The sequence below is a fragment of the Dermacentor silvarum genome, chromosome 8, assembly GCF_013339745.2.
Source record: "Dermacentor silvarum isolate Dsil-2018 chromosome 8, BIME_Dsil_1.4, whole genome shotgun sequence".
NCBI lineage: Eukaryota > Metazoa > Arthropoda > Arachnida > Ixodida > Ixodidae > Dermacentor > Dermacentor silvarum.
The window spans coordinates 4,245,818-4,263,848 of NC_051161.1; the positions used below are offsets into that span (position 1 = coordinate 4,245,818).

General features: G+C 47.5%; 1 protein-coding gene across 5 annotated transcripts in view; it reads left to right on the forward strand.

Annotated features, from left to right (window-relative positions):
• Positions 1-18,031, forward strand: part of LOC119460525 (activating signal cointegrator 1 complex subunit 3) — a 418,279-nt gene that overhangs the window by 350,607 nt on the left and 49,641 nt on the right. For all 5 annotated transcript variants that reach the window (XM_049655120.1, XM_049655118.1, XM_049655119.1 and 2 more), the window contains 3 exons: positions 3,743-3,854; positions 8,686-8,876; positions 14,818-14,986. In XM_049655120.1, the coding sequence (XP_049511077.1) occupies positions 3,743-3,854; positions 8,686-8,876; positions 14,818-14,986 (472 nt within the window). The remainder of the gene's footprint in view (positions 1-3,742; positions 3,855-8,685; positions 8,877-14,817; positions 14,987-18,031) is intronic.

Here is an 18,031-nt window from a genome sequence, read left to right on the forward strand (position 1 = left end):
TATGTATTTCTGTGCTACAATTTGTCAATTCTTTAAAGGGGCCCTGAGCCACTTTTTTGCGAAGGGGAGAAATGCATTTGAAGTGAAAATAGGCTATTTCAGAAATATTTTCGCCGCAAAAAATACTTCAATGCGTTCAGCAGAAGCGGAGTTATTGGCAATCAAACACGGCCTCCGCTGTGCTCCATTTCCTTCATGCCTTGCACTGCGAAAGCTACAGCGGAGTGGGGCATGGCCACAGTGCTCCACCTTCTAAATGTCACCGTGGCGCGCAGTTCAAATTCAATTTTGGATGTTAACGTAGTGCCTCGACTTCCGATTTTGGTGCCTATGACACGCTAAACATTAGGCAGGCGCGGTTGTCCTCAACGAGCTGCAGTGCACTTAGCCAGTTGACTCGTGGCAGCACCCCGTGGCGGCCGTGGTATCTAGGCTACGTAGCCGACTGCAGCAACCAATAGCAGTCGGGTATGGTAATCTGCTTTATTACAGAATGAAGCATCCAGAAAAGAGCGAGGAACATGGCTTCTGATGAAAAGAGAGCGTTTGAAATAAAGGTGACTTCTCGCTCCACTTGGGAGCTCCACGCACCGCATATGAGAGCAAAACTTGGCTGAGATGTTCACAGTGTAGTGAAGAAGAGGGACGATGCAGTGGGACATCCTTACTAGCGCTGTCTAGTGGGGCAGTTTCTCCAGCGCTTCGCTCGGACTACGCCGCTCGCACTCTCGCTTCCCTGAACTGATCGGACGGTCAGCCCTAACGCTTGTGTGCAATAAACACCTTTACAAATGGTGGAGGTGCTGGGTCGTCGGCTGAGATGCGTCCTGAGACATGGTTGAAGAGAGGGTACAGGATCGAAGCTCCAGGATGTGTTCGAGCGTAGCACTCTCCACCACTTTTCGCCGCCATCCTATTGCCCCTGACGAAGCTCCGAGGGGGCAACGGGCTCCTCACCTCGTGGTCATCAGAGTGCGACGAATCGTTCACGAGTCTTCATCGTTTGCTGACTTCCCCCCCAATTTTACGCCACTACTATCCGACGGCCCCTACAGAGGTACACACAGATGCCAGCGGTGTTGGCCTTGGCGCTGTCCTCGCGCAATGCAAGCAAGGGTTCCCTGAGTATGTCGTCGCTTATGCCAGCCGAACGCTTACGAAAGCCGAGAATAATTACACCGTGACAGAAAAAGAATGTCTCGCGATCATCTGGGCTCTTACTAAGTTCCGGCCATATTTGTATGGCCGCCCATTTGATGTCATCACGGACCACCACGCACTATGTTGGCTGGCGTCATTGAAAGATCCATCCGGCTGTCTTGCACCTCTTCCGTCCGGTCGTCTTGTCCCTCTTCTTCACAGTGTAGTGAAGAAGAGGGACGATGCAGTGGGGCATCCTTACTAGCGCTGTCTAGTGGGGCAGTCTCTCCAGCGCTTCGCTCGGACTACGCCGCTCGCACTCTCGGTTCCCTGAACCGATCGGACGGTCAGCCCGGACCACCACGCACTATGTTGGCTGGCATCATTGAAAGATCCGTCCGGCCGTCTTGCACGTTGGGCACTTCGCCTGCAAGACTACGACATCCGCGTACTCTACCGCAGCGGACAACACCACTCAGAAGCCGATGCCCTCCCGCGCTGTCCCTTGGCTGACAACAATACATCTCGGTTGACTGTCTTCCATCGACTTTCGCACCATCGCTTCTGAGCAGCACAAGGACCCCTGGACTGCGTCGCTTATAGGCTGACTCTCTGATCCATCGACCAGGTCAACAAACCGTGCGTTGCACCATCAAGCTCACCATTTCGCCATTCGCGACGACCTGCTTCACCGGCGCAATTACAGCTCCTACGACCGCCAGTGGTTGTTCGTAGTGCCTCGCAGCCTGCATTCCGATATTTGCGCAGCTTTCCATGCCAATCCCCAGTGTGCCCACTCTGGCGTTTTCAAGACTTACCAGCTCCTTCAACAGCGGTACTACTGGCGAGGGATGTACAGCTACGTTCAAAAGACGTGCGCTCTTGTCCCGATTGCCAGCGCCGGCAATCTTCACCCCGCCTCTCGCCAGCTGGGCTGCAACCTTTACCTTGCCCCACCCGGCCCTTTGGGCGCGTCTGTATAGATTTGTACGGGCCCCTTCCCATGACATCGGCTGGAAACCGCTGGGCCATTGTGGCAGTTGACCACCTTACGCGATACGCTGAAACTGCGGCACTTCCGGCAGCTACTGCACGTGACGTTGCCTCCTTCCTGCTTCGTCGGTTCATTCTACGTCATGGGCCACCCCCAGGAGCTGCTCAGTGACCACGGACGTGTCTTCCTCTCGGAAGTAGTTGAAGCTGTTCTCAAAGAGTGCCACATTGTTCATCGCACAACGATGGCGTACCAGCCTCAAGCCAATGGACTCACGGAACGATTCAACCGTACGCTCGACGACCTGCTCTCAATGTACGTCTCCTCTGACCACACGAACTGGGACGCCATTCTGCCCTTCGTCACCTACGCGTACAATACCGCTACGCAGAGCACTACTGGTTTTTCGCCATATTTCTTATTGTACGGCCGGCGCCCATCGCACACCATCGACACAATGCTACCATACCGGCCTGACGCATCTGAATGTGCGCCCATTTCTGATACGGTGAGACATGCCGAAAAGTGCCGCGACCTCGCCCGGGCCTTTACCTCCAATGACCAAGAGTGCCAGAAGAACACTCGCGGTGGCACCACCTCTGCGCCCACCTTTCTTCCTGGAGCGCTTGTGTGGCTCTCGGTTCCTTCCGCTGCATCTGGTCTGTCTTCCAAGTTAATGCCCAAGTATGAAAGTCCCTACCGCATTGTCGAGCGTGCATCACCCGTCAACTATGGGTTTGAGCCCGTTGAACCATCTTCCGACATGCGCCGTCGCGGACGTGACATTGTCAACGTCGAGCGCCTCAAGCGATATTATGATCCTCTAATAGTGACGAACTGTTAGGTCGCCGGACGGCTCCCTTTTTCGTCCCCGGGGTAATTGTAGTGAAGAAGAGGGATGATGCAGTGGGGCATCCTTACTAGTGCTGTCTAGTGGGGCAGTCTCTCCAGAGCTTCGCTCGGACTACGCCGCTTGCGGTTCCCTGAACTGATCGGACGGTCAGCCCTAACGCTTGCGTGCAATGAACACCTTTACAACAGCAGCGTATGCTACCTGCGGAATATGTTATTTCACCAATCCCGAGGGGCTGTTCAGGGCCCCTTTAAGCACTACGCTGCTCTCACAGTAAAAGATTATGCTGAAAATTGTTTCTGCCAAAACTTTTACACTAGCAGGTAAGTTGAACGCAATCACTTATGGCAATATAGTACACTTGCCAACACGTTCGCAAGAGGTCAATACCAGCGCTGCTGTCTATCATGAACAACAATCACATGGTAGCTAGCAGAAATACTTTATCCATTTGAGAGTACCGATCAGGAGTGCACATGCGAACCATTCAAATTACTTTGCAGGAAAATTACAATTCTTAGTCATGCTGTGTAGCCCAAATCACTAAAGGGGCTCAGATGAATATACAATGCAAGTTTTATTCAGATTTGTACACCCAAATAAATGGCTGGGATTGCCCTATAAGCCAACAGGCTGTCTGCTCCAATAAAGCCTCATCACGGTGTACGGTGCAATATATATCATGTGTCCAGCTGCGTTTGCCTGCTTTCTTTGAAATGTACCAGTGTGTTTAGAGCCTTCAACCTTACTTGCAGGTACTATGGCCTTGAGAAAGTGGAACCCAAGCTAATGAACACTTTCCTGTCAAATCTTGTCAATAAGGCTTTGCGCACATTGCAAGACTCCTACTGCCTAGAGGTAGACTCGGTGAGTGCCTTTTTTTTAACACTGCTGCTCACAAGTAGTTTTGAGTCTCTGTTGCAGCTTCATAGAATGGCCTTGTTGTACCCAGTGAAGAATGTGGGCTGTTATGTAATATTAGTGATGTTTTACATACCAAAGCTGCACCTAACCTATGAGGACATTGTAGCTGTAGCCTCATTTTGACCACCTCAAATCTTTTAGTGTATGTTTACATGAATGCTGCTGCATGTCACTAAAATTTTTTTTAACAGTGAAGCTGTTTAAGCCAGCCGTAATTTGTGGTGCGTATCAAGAAACTACCAAGAAAAAACCTTTCTTGCCGAGGCGGGATTCGAACCCGCCTACCCCCGGTCCCAAAGTCAGCGTCGTAACCGCTAGGCTATACAACCACGCTTGCAGAACATGCATTGATGCGAACCATGTGATTGCGTTCGAGCGTCGTCGTCTTCGTCCATAGCTGGCGCGTTCGTACGCTCGTGCTCTGCGAGATGAAGAGGTTTTGCGCGCTATGACAGTGAGAGAGAGAGAGACGCATTCACGGAGCGAGTCTCCTGAAACGCGGTGTCGGCATTGGAATGTGGTGTCTGTGTTGGAAGCTGCGCTATGCAATGCGCAGTGACGGCTGTAAGTCCGAGACGTGCGAAAAGAAATTATCATTATCATGAGTAATAAGATGAAAAGTTTGCGCGCACTTCCAGAAAATGCTGGACTACGATCACCCAGCTTTGCTGGTTCAAGCGTTGCGCGGCCGAGTGCAAGGTTAAGCTTTTTTTTTTGTGTGTGTGTGATTTTATACCATGGCTCATTTAGCTCTATACTGTAGCACACAATTAGGTGGCTAGAATTTGGCTACATAACTTGTAGTTTTTTCATTTATATTGAAACTAAATTTTATATTGAATAGTTCTGTTTCAGACTCTCACTCTCTAACTAATAGTATATCCTGGATATTGTTAGAGAGTTTCAGAATTGGGAACACGAAGTTTTGGGTTGGGTACCCAAGTCGCATTGGGTTGGCCACACTTGGGTACAGAAGACACAAACAGAGTTAAAATTTGGGACGAATGACGTAGCGTCAACCTGGGTGTTCAATGAGCCGCTGTGGTAAAAACAAAAAAGGCAAACCTTAATTTACATAAAACATATACAACTTGCAGAATGCACATGTCTGGTACTTGGCATTCCTTGCTGTTTGCAGCTATAGACTTTGACAAAACTGACAACAGTCTTGACAAAACTGTCAAGACTGTCAAACTGTCAAATAGACTTTGGCAAAACTGTTTGACAGTCTCTCACACCACGTGAGTGACTGTCAAACTGCCTGGAGAAGCTCTCACAAGCTTGTCAACACAGCCACAGAAATAGGCAGACGAAATCAACTTGTATGCAGAGGAGGTGGCGGGTGAACACATGAGTATACATCTGTTTGTATGGTAGTTACCTTTTCCAGTTAGCCAGGTGGCTGTGTATCAACTGGGTGATCAGCATCAGTCATTGTATCTTGTTGTAGCAAACATGTTTTCTGCATGCTTTGCACAAGGTTTTTCATGACAAAGGGCCATATTGCATTATTCTGAATTGAGTTTATGGCGTGCATTTCACACAGAATAGCTATGTTGTCATCATTTGTGAAGCAGGACTGCACATGTGCTCGCCAATGTGCAGTGTTTGTCAATTCCATGCAGACAAAGGGAAAATTTGGCTCTGACTGGCTTCAGCTTGTTTATCCAAGTTATCAAGCCAGTTCTCATTCTTGTGTTGACACAAAGCCAAAATCGAAAAGTTGTCTTGGTTTCTGTGCATGTACACTGGTAGGCTACTATTTTCCTGGCTCCCCATCTTTAAAACTCTCTAGCAATAATAGTTACAGGTAATTACAACTCTTATGTAGATTGAAAAGTGCAAACAGAATTTTCCCTGCCATTCGACCTCATTGGTGCAACATAGTAACGCTGTAAAGTGCTTGAGCACACGAGGACAACGAGGACATTGTCCTGTCCTTCTCTGTTGTCCTCATCTGCTCCAGTGCTTTACGTCATTAAAGAATTTTTCTAGTACAGTAGAACCTCGTTCATAAGTTTCAAAAAAAAGAATTCGACAAAAAACGTACTAAAAGTAAACCTGCTTATAACGAACCTCCAATTAACGAATTCCTGGATATAACGAAGTTTTTGTATTCCCCGTTGTTACTCTATAGAAGCACATGTATTTGAGACCTCTACGTAACGAAGTGACAGTAGGAGACCCCCTCGAAATAATGAATTTTCCCCGCCGACAACCTACAGATTTCGCCCCAAATTTTGTCATTTTTGCGCGAGCAGCAGCCGAAAGCACCTTCTCCGCCGCGACGGAATACGAAGCGAGCGCACGTGTGCGTGTGTGCGAGCGTGTGCGAGGTGGGCCTGCATCCCTCGACCCGGCGAGATTTTGCCGCTGCAGGTGTGACCTTTCCCCCTCCCTTCATTAAACCTGATCCTGCCGCTTGCTGCAGCTGGCCTAGCCCGCCAAGCCGGCACTCTCTTGTTCCGGCTAGCAGACGCTGTGACACATCACACTCGATGAGCGTGGACATGCGCTGTCAAACGCTGGCGGCGTGTGGAAGCACCACTGCAGAAGCGAGAGAAGTCACCTTCGTGCTGTTGTCTATCACTTCAACGCAAACTGTCATGAGTCGGACGCCGGCGGTTCGCAAAAACAAAGAAGACGAAGTTCGCGGAGCGTTCGAAAACGTGCGAGCGCTCGAGGCACGCGAACCAAGGTGTAATCCGCGAGTCCGCGAGGAAGAAGCATCGAAGCAGCATTATCGACGTGGCTCTTGAGCTGGAAGGTCGCTTCGTCAGCCTTGCTCTGACGACGGGAAAGTGGAGGACCCGGCCACGAAGCTCGTGATGCTGGCAAGGCCCAGGCATAGCTGTAGTCCTCGGAGACGTCCAGGCGAAGCTCCTGGGACCGGCTGCTGCTGCTCACGGTGGTTCCGGTCATCTTCTCAAGAAGCCCTCTTCCTCGGCCAAGCCCGTTCAACCGATAATCAGCGTGACACCGGGCCGCCTTGCCGATCGACGTAAGGCGAAGAACGCTTCGCGAAGCCTAACCCGGCGAGTGACACGTCAGCGGCGGCTACTGGGGCACAAGCCACGCACTCGGTCAGGTCAACGGAACCGCGAGGCGTCGGCACTTACGGCACCCGCAATGCGTCGGACGAACTTGCGACGCAGTTAGGCCGAATGTAGGGTGGCCAGACTTTGGCGAGTCAAGGCTAGGACTGACCTAGAGACTTATAAGACGGACCTAGGCTCCGGAAATGAGATAGTTCTTTTTCAGTAGTTTGTATTTATTCTGAGTTTGGTGTTTAAGTTCGAGTGGAGATTTTTGTTGAATTATGGTTTCAGTTTTGTGTGCCTCGCGCTTTTACCGTTCTTATACATATTAAATCCTGGTTTGCTGTGCTGCCAGTCGTGTCTCTCCTCCATCGAGAGTAGCGCATGTACGCAACTCTCCGGCTCCCGAGTAAAGAAGGTGACACAAACTGAGCACCGAGAACACACAGCACGCACAAAGCTACGAGCCGCCGATGCACCTACACTGCCTAGACTCTGCCTCAACGCAGATCGCTTTCAAGATCAGGCCCGCACGACCGCGCGCCACCGCGCAGTATGCAGCTGATGCCAGAGTACAGTACAAACGCCGCCTGCTATCCCTCCCTCCTTGCTCCCTCGCTTGTGCCTCAGGCGCAACAGAAGAAGGCGCGCTTCCTCCCTGCTTTTCTGTCTTGCGCACGCAAGATTTAGACGCGGTCGTCGTCTCTCTTCACACGTTTTCACTCGCACATACAGCATACGGCGCTGCGACTGCGTTATCGCCCTTGAACTTTATACGGAAGATCTATGAGCCAAAACCAATTTTGGGGTCACAACACATCATAGACATCATCTTTAGATAGCAAATACGGATCTCAAGGGCCATACTTTTGCTGGCGGAAACCGAAAATACGTCATAATTGTCGCCCCCGGCACTTTGGGCGGCCAATGTCATCGTCAAGCCACCAAGCCAAGCGACATGACAAGTCAAAATGGCCGCTCGGGCCTATGCGGGGTGGCAGTGCACAACGTATGATGCGGGAACGGCCCCACAGTTGCAACGCAACTGCAGGTTGCCAATATAATGCTAAGAACTGCAGCATTTAGAATATTTGTTTTAAAATGGTCAACTTTGCCATTATAGGTGGTGTCTATAGCATACTAGAATAATGTCCATTATTCTTGTACATTATAGTGGTGTCCAAATTCACAATTTATAGACTGGTGCCTGCTGTATTTAAAATACAAGTCTTAAAGGCTATGCTCCTGCTGGTTGAACACGCAGGACGCTATTGTGAGAGCTGGAAATACGTCTTAAATGTTAGGCTTTGGACTCCACGTATTTGAATGTAACGAGAGGGTCAAGTTCAAGCAACCTAAATCATGAAAAAGACTCGCGTTACAATCGATGGTGCCTCCCTTTTAAAAAAACAAACCAAAAAAGGCACCCGCCACAGTGGCTTATGTTGCGCTTCTAAGCACGCGGTCACTGGAAATCCCGGACATGGCGGCTGCATTTCGACCGAGGCGAAATTCAAAAACACCCATGACTCCTGCATTGGGGACACGGTAAAGATCCCCTGGTGGCCAAAATTAATCTGGAGTCCTCCGCTACGGCATGCCTCATAAACAGATTGTTGTTTTGGCACGTAAAACCCAAGAATTCAAATTTTTTAAATGTGCAGCTTGGTTTATGGCCAGCGGTGTGTGTCTTGGTTGCAGGAGTTACTTTAATATCATTGCTCTCTTTCTGACAGGATGAACGTACCTTAATCTCAACAGCCCTGGGCAAGATTTCATCCTTCTACTACTTGAGCCATGAGACCATGCGGCTTCTCTATGACCAGCTCAGTGTTGACGCATCCATTGAGAAGATACTCTCCCTTCTCACCCAAGTTAAAGAGTATTCTGAGCTTCCAGTCCGGCACAATGAGGACCTCATCAATGGGTGAGTGCCGACTGCACATGTGTGATGTCATGGGTTGTTTACATTCTGAGCTAAAAAAACTTAGATACTGCTTTAGTCATGCTACATTTCTTGAAGTCGCAAACCTACTGTTCGTTGATCACATTAGGCAATTCTGCATGACTCCAAGGGAACGGAACAGGTTCTGACATTTCTTTGAGAGCTTGCCTCCTATATACAGTGGAATCTCGTTGATACAACCTTCATAGGAACTGGAAAACAAAGCGTATCATCCGAAAATTGTATCATCCAACGTATTATCCAACTAAATCGTATTATCAGGAAAATAAAAATAAATATATTTTCCCGAAAAACGCATCATGTAGAATCGTATCAACGAGATTCCACTGTATTTGTATTTCAGCTTCAGTGGCAGACTATAAGCAAATTTACATTTATTGCTGCCACATTGTGCTCTTATGTAGCATACTTCTTCTCAGCCTTGATTTTTGCTGTTTTTTCACTCTCTGCCGAGAGCTTAATCAATTTTAATGAAAATTGGAATGATTTACAGTTCTATGCTATCTATTGTTGTTCAAGCTGATTTCTTTTTGAATGGTTAGGCCTTCTACAATGTGTTAACAGTTAGGGCTACTAACAAAAGTTTTTGCAAAATTAGGAAAATTTCCCCTCCTTGCATGTTTTGTTGTCTTAGGAGGGTCCCAGGTGTTTTTAGATTTTATTACTTTTTATAGAAAGTAGGTGTACAATTGACACCACTACATTACACTTTAACCCTGCCTTTAAAATTTTAATTGTCTTATATAAGAAAGACAAAACATTTAAAAATTATGACTCCACAGTTGTGTTCTGAATGAAATTTCACTTAGAAACGCCCGGAGAGGAAAGGCTATCTCATGTAAGTAAAAAGTGGTAAATTGTGACTTTGAAAGAAATGCAGACTGAGAAAAATAGCTTCAGAGATTGGGACTTGTGCCACTTTATTCTCATTGCATATAGGGCCACCAGAATGTGCCTAGAGAATACTGTATTTACACGAATCCATTGTGCACCTTTTTTTTCCGAGAAAATGGCTGCGAAAATAGCCTGCACATTACAGTTGGATACTATAACCGCATTTCAAGTGTTGGCAACAGCCTACTGTCAAAGCCATCAGACGCAGTGTCATCGCCATCACGAGATTGTGACAGAGCGTGATGGTAGGTTGGCTAGAATGGATAGGTGAAGCTTTTCCCTTGCCAGGTGCTGTTGGCTTTCAGGCCAATGCCACTAGGGGCCCCATGGGTGCTGCTTGGGGCACTGCCTTAGAGTTACTATATATGGCTCCCGCAGGGAGCCATACTTGGGCCTCTGTTTTCCGCGTGCCGCTCCATTGCTATTCGCCAAGTGCGATCATGTGGAACGCCAAATTGCTGCAGAGAAGCCGACGTACCACGACGCCGTTCCACCTTTTGGCCTCGTGAATTCCAGCACCATCGCAACTGCATGGCACATTTGATTTTATCTGACAGATGCAGCAGCTTTTGCGCGGCTGCATTATTATAGCAAAAGCCTTTCATGTCTCGTTTTGTGGTGACCTTAAAAAAGTGAAGCCAGAAATCGGTAAAAAATATGTAAAAACATTGATTACTCAATAAGATCATTACAGACCCCATAAAATTATATCAGTCGATAGGTAATTACATGAGAAATATAAATAATGATAAATGATCATGATAGTCATTAAAGTAATTATGTGAATGAGCAAATTGGTAAAGAATTGGCAAAGTATGGTAATGATACTAACGATAATGATACTATAATACAATAATGAACATGGCATAGCAAAAATGACAATGACTCACCGAAAGAAGATTAACGCTCAAAAACCACTGGAATGGGTTCGGACGTGGGCAATAAGTGAGGGAAACACTAAGGATGATGGCAGAAGTCATAGTCATGAGCATGACTCGGCAAAAATGACTGATAGCGAAAAAGATTAACACTCAAAAACCACTGGAATTGGTTCGGATGTGGGCACTAAGTGAAAAAAACACTAAGGGATGATGGTAGAAGTCCTAGTCATGAGCATGACTCAGCAAAAATGACAGGGACTCAGCGAAAAAAGATTAACGCTCAAAAACCACTGAAATGGGGTCGAACGTGGATACTAAGTCAAGGAAACACTAAAGGATGTTGGTAGAAGTCATAGTCATAAGCATGACTCAGCAAAAAAAGATTAACTCTAAAGAACCACTGAAATGGGTTTGGACAGGCGTACTAAGTGAAGGAAACACTAAAGGTTGGTGGTAGAATAGTCGTGACCATGACTCGGCAATTAAGAGTAAATCAGGGTGTTATGGAGTGGGGTAGTGAAATATATGCGACTTCAGGGTCCAAGTGAGAGTGAATCAGCAAAAAAAAAACATGGTGACTTGCAAAATTGACCGTAAATTGTGGTTTCAGAGTGATGATAATTCAGCAAAAGAAAAGTACGCAGTCACGGTCCGAGTTTGGTGAATAAAGGTTGACTTCAAAATATTGGTTCAGAGTGACGATGGCTCAGCAAAAAAAAAAGTGCTCATTCACAGTCCGAGTTCAGTAGAATAAGGATGACTTGCAGAAATGACTTTGCAAAATGTGTAAAAAAAATGTGAATTAAGAAAATAAAGGAAATGTTAAAAGAAGTTTCACAAAGCGTAAAAAGTGCTCATCGTGCTATTGAGTTAGCGGTGCTTTGGCTTTTGCCTTCAAGTCGTCTTAGTTGCCGCATAAGGGACCCCTACTAATATTTTTCTACGTGTGAATCCCTTAACGCCTTTCTCTTCAATTCTGTGCTTGTTACATGCGTTACCAGTATGACAGGTTGCCGTGCACCTGTCAACGAGACCAAACAAAGCAGACAAAACAAGAGCGTGCAAGAGCTGACACGAGCAGACGATAGTACTAAATGAGAGCTCTGGCTGTTTTAGCCATATTTGGCGAAAAATTGGGCAGCTGTCGCACATTGGTTGCTCTCAGCACAGCTGACACACTCCACTGTGCGCTTTCACTGCCTCACAGAGGTTTTTTTGTTTTGTTTTGTTTTTGCAATAGCGATTATATGGACACTCCAAGCGGAGTTCTGCCGTCGCCATCACCGTGAGGTTCTGTATAAAGTGGCGACTCAATTTCGCACGCGAAAGGAGGAAAGCGGGAAGGCAGCGCGGGAGGAAGGGGGTGTAGCTTCTACTCTGGTCAGCAACTGTGTACTTGTACTTTGCGCGGCTGCGCGCAGTCGAGAATACCGTATCTTGAAAGTGATCTGTGTTCGGCGCCCACCTTTGTATGCGCTGTGCTTCCGCCGCTCATTTTTTATTGAAGTGATAAACGGCATGAACCTTTGCTCGCTGCTGCTGCCGTGCTTGCTCCTACCAGCGTTTTGACAGCGCTTGTCTGCGGTCATTGATTGTGATCTATTCATGTTTGCTTGTGCGCGCTGACACCATGCTTGTTAATTCAGTTAGTATGCGAATGTGTCCAAGTTTATACAGCCGATAAAGCTACTATCCTTACTCCGTATAGTTCTCTTCCGATTTGCTATCGCAACTGATGCTTCGCCTTTCGGGCGAAACTGCAATTTTCTTTTTAACACGAAAGTGTTTTATGCCGGGTTTCACGATTGATTTCCAGCAACAGATGTAAGGGATGTGAACGCCATCATCTAGGAGCGGTGAAGCAAAATACTGCATCGTGACACTAACGAGCGCTGACAGGGAGCACTTCAATAGTCACAGCGCAGCGAAGGCTCCAACGCGGTATAGCCATAGAATAAAGAACAAAGTGTAGCTTTTGGGGATGCGCAACTTTCACGCATCCCCGATGTTGTTTTCCCCGCATGGCTCGCATCACCTGTAATCTGGCTTCGCCACATGGCGTTACGACGGCAGCGTATTACGAGAGTAGGTGCTAGTGTTGTGTGCTAACGCCACCTAGCAGCGGGGTTACTTGGGCGCAAAAGGACGAAGGCGCTTCCTCTTGGCTTGGGGGTTGGCGAGCAGCACGCACGGAGTGTTCGCGCGTGCACCGGCCCGCTTCGTGGGACCATCTCGAGAAGGCTTAGGAGCAGGACACCGGTATGGACCAACACGATCGTTCGAACTCGCCACCATTCGTGTGACCGTACATATGAACGAATAGGCGATGGTGTCTTAGCATGGGGCGAACATATTCGCTCGCTATCCGGTCGCAATGAGTCGGACTTCCTTGATTTGTCGCGCGCCCATATGAATGTTCTATGGGTAGTACTTCGGCTAGCATGCATTAGTGTATGAAAGGTGCAATAAATGCTCTTTTGACTGTTTACGCTACTGTGTTGTCGTTCCTTTGTCCCAAGAGCACGAGTGAGACCCCACAAGCTGTAGCCTCGTGCATAGAAGTGGGTAGGTAGGTGTGCGTGCATGCTCCAAAAAGAGCGTCAAGTATTTTGAGAATGCTAATTTCATTAAAGTCTGTGCAGTCACATCACAGCGTGATTTTCGAGGAGCTCTCCTCTTTGTTTCTTTGTTTAGAGCGAACGAACTCAATCTCCCACTCGCAAGCAAGGAAGCAGGAAGCCAGCGCCGGAGGGAGCAAGGGGGGGGGCACACTACTACTCTGCCAACAACCGCGCTCATCGCTCGCTCGCACCGTCTCTTATCTCCACACGGCTCTGACCTTTATGCACCGTGCATTCGCCGCTCAGTTTCCGTTGAAGCGATAGATCGCACGTACCTTCGCCCGCTGCGGCGTATGCTTGCTGCCAGCGTTTTGACAGTCGTTGTCTGCTGTCATTCAGTGTGATCTCTTCGCGTTTGTGCGCGCTCACACCACGCTTGTTCATTCAGTTCGTAATAGTCGGGCCACATTTTCGAACGCACGCTACACATGCAATGCTGCCCAGATCGGCAGTGCAGCGCTACAGGTGTGTCCCTTCGCACGCGCTGCCCACGGGAAGCGCTTCTCATCAACACCACCGTTTCACACGCACCTTCTCGTGGTCATCGAGTCTCTCTTCATGTCGGTCTACTTACGCCGCAGCACACCTGCTTACTTAATCAGCTCATGTTTACTACAATTCATATTGCTACCAAAGCCGCTCACCTTACTTCGTATGACATTGCTGTGTTGCTATCGCATTCATTGCTTCGCCCTTAGGGCGAAACTGTGACATTTTTCTCCCAAAAGTTTGCCCAACAGGATAAACTATTAAATATACGAATGTTGGCGGGTTTCGGCATTGAACATCAATAGTGCTCAATTGGATTGCTGGCAACATTTGTGGGACATGCAAAATAATCTTTAAGGTGTAATGAGAAAACCTCTATGTTAGAATTTTTTTACCTTTCTTTAACAGAAGCAAATGCAGTAGACTTTAGTCACTTCCTAATTTTGAGATTCAAAATACATAGTGTTTAACGAAAAACAAGCTATAAAAAGTGGAATGCTTTGTTATATTGAGAATTTCGTTATATTGAAGTTCGTTATGTCGAAGTTTAACTGTACTAACTCTTTGCTATGGTGCAGTGAAAAACAGACTAGTTGACATTCAGTTTGTAGATTTTGTTGTTTCTCAGAGCTTTGAGTTACGTTATGAAACAAAGGACTACTCCAGCATTGAATGATTTATCAAAGTCACATGGCATGATGAATGACGCTGCACTTTGACACTAGTGCAGGAAGTGGGGCGCCCTTGAGAGGAATGGCGGTTGGGCTTTCATTTTAATTTTCTTGCTTTTCTTGTGGTGTGTAGCATTGCAGTACTTTGTGGACATGATCATAAACGCATGGTCTAAGCATCTGTCTGCACTGCTGAAGGCCAGCAGAGGCCCTTTAAGAAAGTGCAGACCATGCATTTTGTCTCTGCTCAAACCTGGTACTAATGAGACCCTTTTTTTGACCGACTGATTCAGAATAACTCGGTGTATGATAAAGAGCTTTGTGTGCCACCCTTCCTAATTTTCAGGGATCTGGCCAAGGCATGCCCCATAGCGGTCGACTCTAGTTCCCTGGACAGCCCACATACCAAGGCACATCTGCTGTTCCAGGCGCATTTCTCACGGTTGCAGCTTCCGTGCTCGGATTACCTCACTGACCTCAAGTCAGTTCTTGACCAAGCTATCCGCATCCTGCAGGTGGGTGTCAGCCAGCTACAAATTGGTTGGTGGGCACCTTGCATTTTTGCTGTGGCTGCGAAGAAATGTTTATTTGTTTTTTCAGAGTTCTTTTATTCTGTTAGCTTTTAAAGTTGGTTGTATGCTTGAAGCACAGCTGCATGAAAAACATTGTGCAAGTTATTGGCTCTTTGCAAGGACTTACTGTTAGGCTACCTGGTCGTGTGTTTCTATTTGTGCCCAAGCGGCACCGCCATGCGCCGCTCGCTCGTACCTTGTTTCTAGGTACTTTCTTTCGCCGAGAGCCGAGGCGCTAAGCCACACGCTTCCTAGATCAGTCGAGGTATTTGGTTTTACACACTTAGGGACTAGGAACACGCTTTGTGCCTGGCTGTGACGGTTTTCAGAACAAATCCGTGCAGGGGCTGGGCCTCGCCTCGATGACGTATCACCATCTTATTTTTTTTATTTTTTTCGACGAAGACGACGACGCTCGAACGCAATCATATGGTTCGCATGAATGCATGCTCTGGAAGCGTGGCTGTATGGCCTAGTGGTTACGACGCTCGCTTTGAGACCGGGGTTACGTGGGTTTGAATCCCGCCTTGGCTAGAAACTTTTTTTTTTCTTGGTATCACCATGTTTTTTTTTCTTTTTTTTTCTCTCTGTTTGGCGGCACGATCGGTTGAGCCCCGGTGCTGCGGCGGTCGTTGTCGTTGGGGTGTTGCGGAGCGCACCGTAGCAACACCCCAAATTAAAATATACTGCTCCAGTCAGGTAGACTGCTCCCTCCCTGATAGTGAGATTATATTTGATCATCAAAACAGTGATGCATTTATTTAGGAATACCATTGATCTGTTAACAGCAGCTACAGTTGTGCCTAGTCACCACCAGCCTCTCCGTTCCAACGGCGATGGCAGGAAGCCAGCATCATGTAAACAAACCTCAAGTCTCGGAAGCCAACGTTAGGGACAAACGCATACAATCTAGGGAGCGTGTGGCTATGCACCTCAGCCCTCGGCGAAATAAAGTACCTAGAAACATGGTACGCGCCATGCACAGAGTTATTAGCACAAAGTTGACGCCATGTGTTGGCATTGCAAGCCACCCAGCAAGGGTTGTATTCTCTGTCGTTCACTTTTGGAGATAAAATTGCTTTTGCTACATTTTGGATTACTAGCAACTGGCTTGTTGGTGTAGACGTCGGACAGCATTCTCGTGGCACTGTGCGATGTGGCACTCTGCGTCCGTGGCGGAGAAAATCATACTCAACCACCCCGACCGTGCAGGCCCTCCACGTGGTGCAAGGTTTTGGTGAACAAAAATTGAATTTCTCACAGTGAAATCTGTCAGAAAAATGGTAAAGTACAAATTTACTATTCGGTGTCTGATTCGCCGTCGGATTTTTTACCATTCAGCGTCGGATTGTAATTTGAATGTACGAGAAAACATAATTCTGCTACGAGGAAACTCAAACACAAACCCCTTTTCCAGTATTTCTACCAGACCTCCAGCCTCGTGCTCGGGTACTTTACTTGCAAAAATGATATCCAGATGGCGCTCGCATCTTCGGCAGGTCAAATTGGCTCGGGTACTTTACTTGCAAAAATGATATCCAGATGGCGCTCGCATCTTCGGCAGGTCAAATTGGGACTTTGCCTGCTAATGCGTTCTGGACGCGCGTGCGTGTCGGGGAAATAGCAAACAGTTAATGAAATAATAAAAATTACTAAATATAAAAAAAATTTTAAAAAGGTGCAAGGGCCTTCACATTTTAATATAAGGCCACTTATATTGCCCCTGGAAAAATGTCTTCCCAGCAATGCATTTCTGTTTAAAAGTGAAGCTGACTTTTAGGGGATCGGTGTAAGCTGGCTTTCCCACGTTCTGTGTTGCAGTGAATGAAGCCTACTTGCTGGATGCAAACGATGCGAAGCGAACGGGTCCTGATAACGCTATCGCGTTCTAACTTAAACGCGAAGCTTAAGTGTCCTCCTATTTTTAAACTGTGAGGGAGAAAATAGTCGATCCGCTATATCCGATATTGCATTGGATCCTCTACTTTTGCTTTAATTATAACTGTAGGTTAGCCTATTCAAATAAAGCTTGGCCAACCAAATTTTTGAATAATTCACTATAACCAATAATTCATTATATCCATGTTTGATATATCGAGGTTTGATTGTATTTGGTGCGCATGCCCCCTATCACATCATCGTGGCATGCGTGCCATATATATCTATTGTTGGGTCTGAAACGTGCCCTTGGGACAAAGGAACGACAACACAGTAGTGCAAACAATAAAAAGAGCATTTATTACATCACTCATACACTAATGCCTGCTGGTCAAATTAGTACCCATAGAACATTCCGATTGCACATCACAAATCGAGGAAGTCTGACTCACTGCAACCGGATAGTGAATGAATATGTTCGCAGGACAGTCCCGCGAACGGTGGGCAAGTGTGCAAAACGTCCGCAACGCTCGCCGACCCCAAGGCCAAGAGGAAGAGACTATTCTCTTTTGTGCCCGAGTAACCCCGCTGTTAGGTGGTGCAACGAGCGCCACACTCGCGCCATGCATCGTGCTAATCTGCACCCACACCGCCCTCTGGCAACGCTCAGTCACGCGGAGAAGCCGGATTACAAGAGACAAAAGCTGTACGGGGAAAACCACATCAGGGGACGCGTGATAGTTGAGCGTCCGCACATACCCCAACCTTAAATCACTACATACTCTGGCGAAACATGTCACACAGTCAAACGTCAACGCATGCTTCGCGAACAAGAGGTACACATGCGGCAGTGGCCACGCCAAGATGTCCACGCACTGTCCGTAATCTGCGTGCCGACAATGTCTCTGGAATACACCGCTGGTGCCTCTTGGTCACAGCAGCAGCTCTGCTGACTTGACAGCATGACTTCAGGCCAGGATCCCGGAAATAGCGACGTGCTACTCGGCATGAGCAAGTGTTGCTCACACCGACGCGCCCTGTTGGTGAGAGCTGCAGTAGCCATTGGTTACTGCCGGCTCTTTTCCCAGCCGCTGAAGTTGCTGCTCCAAA